General features: G+C 39.7%; 1 protein-coding gene across 1 annotated transcript in view; it reads left to right on the top strand.

Annotated features, from left to right (window-relative positions):
- KIAA1328 (KIAA1328 ortholog) overlaps positions 1-7793 on the top strand; it is a 148432-nt gene that overhangs the window by 135797 nt on the left and 4842 nt on the right. The window contains exon 9 of the mRNA XM_009331558.1: positions 5063-5247. Coding sequence (XP_009329833.1) covers positions 5063-5247 — 185 coding nt within the window. The remainder of the gene's footprint in view (positions 1-5062; positions 5248-7793) is intronic.

Below are 7793 nucleotides of genomic sequence, written 5' to 3'. Positions count from 1 at the left end.
CTCTTTCCCATGTGCTGCTCTGCTGGCTTGTACGTCTTGACGTGTTTCTCCCCAGCTCCACTGGAAAGAAGGGGCAGGATGCTTCCCCTCCAAAAAGGACTCCAGGTTGCAGATGGAGATGTGCTAAGGAGGGCCATAAGCTCTACCTCTGTTGTCAGGGTTTTCCTCATGATCAGCTCTAAGCAGACAGACATGGTGTATGCACTAATTTCAGGTGTCTCCTTTACTCAGTGAGTCGAGTGTTTGGGAGTTGGTTCCAGTTCTCTTCCACCTCTGCTGACCTGCTTGCTGTCCAGGGGCCCAGCTTCTTTACTGCATCAGTTTCTTATCTTCTTTGCCTTGCGGATTAGGGTGATCATACTGCCTTACCTGACACATTGTTGGAAAAAAACACATGAAAAATCTGTGGCACTTGGTAGTTCTGGAAGCAGGGGCTTACAAAGAGCAACACAGTACACTTGAGAGGACTGAAAAAGTTGTGGTTGTTCAGGAGACCACTGTTGTTGCTTCGTAAATCCACTCATCCAAAGTCTACAGTCCGTCTTTTCTTCCCACAAATATTTTTTTATTTGCCATGCAGACAACCAACTTCCCAACAGTCTCAGTTTGGAGCTGGTGATTTTCAAAAGTGTGGTTTGATAACTTGATTTAAACTGATGTAAATTCGGATCCCTGCTGAAAAGAAGATCCCGTGGTTTATTGACACCTTCTTTGTCCCAGCGCTTGTGATACTGCTGCTTTATACCGAGCTGACTCTGGAAGCTGATCTGGCTGAATACTCTCCCAGCCAAAGTGGTGCTGGGGAAGCAATTTTCAGCCTGTTTGTCAAACTGCATCTGAAATGGCAATAGAGGTTCTAGCTACAAAAACGTATTGCTTGGGATGTCTACTTATCACCAGTTTTGCATCATTAAGTGTTATGCATTCTTGGCCTAATATAATTGCAGCAGATTGCACACATGAACTGTTAATTATTTTATTTTTAAAACAGAAATTGCGGAACAGGAAAATAACATTCCAACATGTTTGCTTTTGGAGCTAACCTACCAGGGCAATCTGTTAGTTTGATAATGGTTAAACTCGCAAGCCCTTGCCTCAACGGGGTGCAGTAGGGTACCATTAAGGCAGCCATCTGTTGAACATATATACTGGAGGCATGAATTGCCTTGCATTTTGGGTTTCTCGCTAGTTATAATGTAGTCATGTTCTCTGGATGCCACTGATCTGCACTGAAAAATGCATAGAAAGATCAGAGTTCAGTGAAAGGTGAGCATCCAACTTTGGGATCGATGACTGAGAACCCATCAGAAGAGCGCTAGGTACGGAGCAGGGAAGAGGTGAAACCTTGTGGGCGTACACATGCTCATAGTAAAAGCTACTCTATGGCAAAAACCTTAGCTGCTTGAGTTGCTTAGTGATTCAATAGATCTGTAAAACTCCATTTGCAGACCAAGACTACCATTATGTTGGGCTGATTCATCAGGATGAGCAGCTAAAACAAGTTAAATTCTATCAGAGTTCTCCTGCATCAATTTAAAAATGAATTTAGTTGGCTCTAAATGGACACTTGTTTTAGTATCTTGAAGAACTGACTTTCCTCTATTAAAGCAGAATAATGTATCTATATGGTGCCCTAACTTGAACAGTACATAAAGATTAGTAAATAAGACCCCATTAAAAATACTTATAATGTAAGTAACATGGGTCCCAACAGCCTTTCTAATGTCCATTAATGCTTATTCTGAGGATCAGAGCTCATTTTACTGAGCCATTTAGTCAAACCGTGTGATTATTTAGAAAGTTAATTCATGCATACTAAAATCTAGCTTAAGTAATGCAGAGGGTAGGAGGTAAAACTCTATGGAGACGATAGTCCTTTTTGTTATTTAATGATCAGCCATAATTAACTTGCAAATTTGAAATAATTAGAACAAATTAAAGGTATTTAACTTTGCCTCCCTAAAGAAAAATTCAAATTGCACCAAATGCAGCTTTAAATTATTCAAGTCTCAGAGGTCTGTGCTGGGTTTTTTTACAATGCCTTTTCTATGATGAGAATACCAATCTGCTTTTTGTCAGAAAGCATCCTATCAAGTAATTGTTCTTTGTGTCTAATAAATGACAGCTATTCTTCTTTGTAAAAGTATTTCAGTCTCTGAAGACTACATCAGCATTTCCATGGCATTTTAATTCAATAAAACAAAAGGTTAATGTTTTTCTACTTTTTAAGGAATGCAAATACTAGCAGTATTCAATGGGTCCTGAATGACATTTAAAATTTGCCATTCATGCTCAGCAGGGATATCGCGATATGAGGCTCAGCCAAAATGGAAAAAACATTCAAGGTGTGTTTTCCTTTGTTGGTGATCTACTTCGATATTCATAAGGAGGCAGCAGTGCTGAGACTCGCTTCTTTTCTGGTGATGATACTCTACAACTTCTGCCTTAGTAGGTAGGTTAGGTAGGTTAATAAGGTCTTTATTTAGACAGTCTTCTCTGTTGTGTAGTTTCAGGGAATAGCATGAAAATTCATCGGATATCATGGTGCCCTGCAGGAAGTCCGAGTAACCACGCTGCATTTGAGTGATACGATGGATTGTTGGATTTGAAGATAGAGAAGGACCTGTTTTGTCGCTTAATCTCTCTAGCTATACATAACTGATCCCTTTGGACCATATGTTGGTTTTAAATTTTCCAGGTTGCAATAGTCACATAATTCATTTTACTAATTATTCCACAGGTGAATGAGTAACTATGATCTGAAGTAGATTTTTGTTTTCCTTATGTTTTCTTTGTTTAATTTTGGTACGTTGTTAATTATTGAATTTTTGTATCTCTGCATGATCCCTTTCCCTCCTTGGTCTGCACACCTCTTACATTAAGTGTGTGTCATTTTAAGATTGGACTGTCTATCCTTACTTCATCAAAACTTTAGCATGAGCTTTCTTTTATTAAATATTAAAGAACCAGGCTCTAATTAATTGTTTAGTGAGCTATAAGTGCAAATACACTTGCTTTTGTTATTTCCTCATAAATTAGCTTCTGCAACTTCTTGGTGTCTGTTTCTGTTTGAATTGCCTCTGCCATAGTGTTATTTAAACCAGAACTCGATATTCTAGAGGTAACCGCGCCATGTAAAAGGTATCACAGTGAACCAGTGGAGTAATCGCCTCCTCATCTACAAGTCAAAGGGCAATTTGAAGATCTGTAGATTGTAATTAAATGTACTTTAAAAACTGAGAAAACATCCAAATAATGACAACCTCAGTGCTTTTAAATGCTGTTAATCATCCAAGTACAGGCAAATGGAATATCAAGTCCTGTATTATCAGAGAAATCTGGCCAAGTATTACACTGTTAACCCTCTTTAAACAGTTATTAGGGTCCAAACCCACCTCTTGCTGTACTCTGGGTTGTGTGAATTAGTAGGTTAATAATTTCATATAATTCAAATAAGATACTAATTTAGTCCACCATAAATTTTAATAACACTTTGCAATATTTTTAGTGGTCACACAGTTAGAAGCCCTGAAGTAAATGGAGGTTATTCAAAGAAGTTTTATCCAACACTTCAGCCAGTTATTACAGGTCTTAAGCCATTATATAATGTTCTGCATTAATAATACAGGAGTAATACTAATTGTCCAACAGGCGCAGTGGGCCCTATTAAACTATGGCTTATACAGTACATTGATTTGAAACTTTTAATTTAGCCATCATTTTGGAACATCAGATTTCTGCTTTTTCCTCAGATGTACAGTAACTTCAGTAGTGTAAGCTTTTAGGTAAAAGATTCTTGTGAATCAACCTCCACAACGCTGTATCCCAAATAATACAAACTCAGTGGCAGTCTTTGGGTTGCCCATGTAAACTGGTGCTTAAACTGGAAAAAGATTTGTTTAATCTTCCGTTAACTTAGGAAAGCTGTATGTCACTCCCACGATTCCAAATAGAGCAGTATAATCTTGGGATGAATTTTATTCTTCCATGTGGATAATCCAGAGATTTTTTTTATGTTTTCAATTGCTTTGTATAATGGTGACGGGGCTAATGATGTATACATGTTGGGAATCCTCATTTAAAGCAGTAGTTGTTTCCCAGAGGGCAGAATTTGAAAGCAGTAGGTTGTCTTTACTGAGAGAAAGATGGGTCTCCATAGCCTCCTGTCTTCCCAAAATGTTTTGTGATTGCCTGTGTCTGCAGAGACTGAAGGCATGCTTGCTCCACATCACCAAATTTGCCTCCTGGCTCTATCTGTACAGTGTTTACGATCTTGTGCTGAAGTTCATCTTGAACCATAATGGTTCTGGTTAGCTTTCTCTTTTCTTACTCTACTCAAACTGCTGCACTTGCTGCAACAGATACTCTCCCACCAGTTTGCTCATACATTCTTTATCCTGCTTGCAAGTACCTCTGTTCATTCATTTCACCTCTTTTTGTCTTATCTCCTCTCATCCCTTTTCTTCTTGAATCAATGTATCACCATCCTTGGAGGTATTTAAAAGACGTGTAGATGTGGTGCTTAGGGACATGGGTTAGTGGTGGACTTGGCAGTGCTAGGTTAATGGTTGGACTCGATGATCTTAAAGGTCCTTTCCAACCTAAATGATTCTATGATTCTATGATCTGCTTCCCTTTTGCAAACCATGACTCCAGTTTATCCTAGCAAAGTGAGCATTTTTTTAATTACTCTTTCTTCCAACCTTGCTCCACTGTGCTGGACAAAGTACTTCCTGTATCTTCATCCCACTTCTCCTGTCCTAACCACTCAGGAAATCCAGGACCTAATACTTTAGGGAATGTGCCAAATGCCACAAAACTCCAAATATAATTGTCAGAGTGCTTGCCAGCTGCTGATAACCAAAGACTGCTGATAAAGTAGGTTGGTAACTCTTCAACCCTTAGGCATCCTACTTTCAGACATTGTCAATGGATTCAACAAGAGCTCAACCAGCAGCATGACGGTTACGCTTCTGGAGAGTGAAAGTGGGGGAGAGGTCTGGGTGCACTGTTAAAAGGGCTGAATGCAGCATGTAATAGCATGAGCTTTCTTTCCTCCCAGCACACCAGTGTTGAAACGTGAAGATTATTTTCCAAGGACACCTGCAGTGAGCAAAACCTCCAGAACACCAGGGAGCAGTGGTGGAAGCAGTTTGGGGAAGAAAATGGTTGGTTTTGGGGCAAATGTGGAAGATGGGCAAACCCTTCTGATGCAAACCAAGAGGGAAGGCAACAAGTCAAAGAAAGGTAAGGGGAAGCATACTGTATTGCAGGGCCATGAGTGTGCTGATGGCATTTAGAAATTGTATATATGTGTTCAAGAGCGTATCAGTAAAATGCACAATTAGAGGGAGAAGATTGCAAGTTGCTTAAAACAACCCAAGAGAAGGTAGCTACGTTTAAAATGCTAAAAAGCATAGAAAGCTTTGTAAATAACAAGTGATCTTCTTGGCTGGTGTTCCTGATGGAAAGGAAAAAATAGCCCTTTAATCTCAAAAAGGTACTTCAACAATTCTTTTTCCTTTCCCAGCAAGTAGAGAGAATAAGTGCAGTGGGGCTTGCTCTTGAAATGTAATCTTCTTCGTATTCTTTTCCTCCCCAAGTAATGGCTCCACCATCACAACCTGATATTTTGCCACACAGGGATGTCTGTACGGCTAGAATCTATCCTGCTCTTAGCTTAGTACCTCCACTTAAGGAGCAGAGAAGCAGTCTCTCTTAGGAAGAGAAAGGGTTGGGAACAAAAGCAGCTTGGATGTTTCACTGCCAAGCCTTGAACATAATCCTTGGTTCAATTATGAGCTAGATTTTTTTTTTTATTTATTATAACTTGTCAGCCAGTTTGCTGTATATGTCAGCATAAAAATAAAGAAAATGGCAAAATGAGAAGAAATGTGGTGCAGTTCTCAAAGGAACAAATAACTTGTGTTATTGGTTAAGACCATACCAACATTAAAAAGCAGTCCCTGTGAAGAAACTTTCAAAAGGGTATCATCAGCATGGACCCAAACAGTGGCTGAGGTTAATCTCTTCCAAGGCACAGCTACAAAAGTTGGAAGCCTGTAAAGGGCCTGTGTCCAAAAAAATCAATTTCTAATTTGAAACAAAATCATTTTTGACTAACAGGGGTTCAGGACCCATTACTTTTGCTGTATAGTCTGCTGACATTTCACACTTTCTGTTGTGCACAATGAATCCTAATAGTCATTTTATAGCATTGCTACACCAATCAATTTAAGCAAGAGAAAGCCGTTACAATTCTGCAAAGTTTCAGGGGCAATTTTCACTGATGGTTTTCTTTTATGTTTTTTTCAGCTATCATTTTTTTCTTCTTTTTTCCTCTTCCTTCTTCCCCCTCCTTCTCAATACTGTAGTGATGAAATTGAGATTTTTCACAGTTGGATGATGGGTTTTGTTTCTTGGATAGGGATAGTCCCCAAGAAGTAATTTATTTTCCATAGATTCGGGGAAAAAAATCCAACCTGGCCTCTCCTTCATTCATTCATTTCATTTTGTAGTACTTAGAAGAAGTTACAAGCTGCACCTGGCTATGACACATAGCAACTGAGCTGCACCTATGCTGATTTAGTGATCGTGGTGGTCAGCATAATGTCTGAAGATGGTGGGTACCTTTCACAAACACTTACTGGGATTGTTAGCTTTGAAGATATAGAGCTGCATGGCAAGATTTAACTTATACTTTGGCACTTGCTGTGGTACCAGATAAAGTTCAGAGAAATGCTTTCAAGCTGTGGAACAACCTCAGGTCTATTACTGATTTGAATGGCTTGTTTATCACAAGGCAAATTACCTAGCACTAATCACTGAAGTTGTAGTCTTCTGTATTTAGTACCTTTTTAATTGGCTTCCCTCTGTTATGTGTTTGGACTCCTTTAACAAGCATACACACATACTTGTAAGGTGTTTTTTCCATCTTTGGGGATCACCAGGGCACAATATCAAGTTTCATAATTCTAGTTAGCTCTGGACTTAGCTGTCTCTGTCCTTGCTTCTGCTGGATCTTCCCATCTGTTGCTGACCTGGGATTTCTGCTTCAGAATTTATTTTTTTTATTAGGAAGCAATTATGTAGCATCTCGCAAAAATAAAATGAGGGATGCTAACATTGTTTTCTGTGGTGAAATTTATAAAAATATAGCGTTTGCCTTACTGCGTCAGAGTGCTGAGCCAGCAAGCCTGGGAGTCAGTCTCAGACAATGTTCAGTACCTGTTGTGTCAATACGAAGTGATCCCTCTACTGCAGTGTGTTTACCTGAGCTCTAGCTAAGCCATGCAGTGTGGGAAAGGGGAATGAAGCCAGCAAGATGACAACTTGAGGCATGAAACTTGATGTTATTTAGCCACATACCTTAAGGTGGCCTTTTGGTCAGAAAACAGCAGTCAGATGTTAACCTATTGCTACAGAGGTTTATTCTTCTCATGCCTTGATCTGTCTTTCTATTTAAATTGTAAATTCTTCAGGATGGGGACTCTCTCCAAGCACACCTTAGTGCAGTGCCAGTGCTGGCGTGGGCCTTTGGGCTCACTATATAATCTTCCTGTACCACTGGGAATGGTGAGTGCATCTGGAGGACAGTGCAACTCATGATGGTGTCCCTCCACAGCAACATAGACAGTTGTACCAGATGTTGGTGTTGTCTTGTTCAACTACCTTTGTCTTCTTAGACCTTTTTTTTTGGGGGGGGGACGGGGACGGGGGGGGGACAACACGCAGAGATAAAATGTTTAATCAGGAAACCATTCCCATGCTGGAATGGTGGAAGGCCTTACTGC

This window comes from Pygoscelis adeliae, unplaced genomic scaffold (genome assembly GCF_000699105.1).
Source record: "Pygoscelis adeliae isolate BGI_AS28 unplaced genomic scaffold, ASM69910v1 Scaffold68, whole genome shotgun sequence".
NCBI lineage: Eukaryota > Metazoa > Chordata > Aves > Sphenisciformes > Spheniscidae > Pygoscelis > Pygoscelis adeliae.
This window is presented reverse-complemented; position numbering and strand designations above follow the sequence as displayed.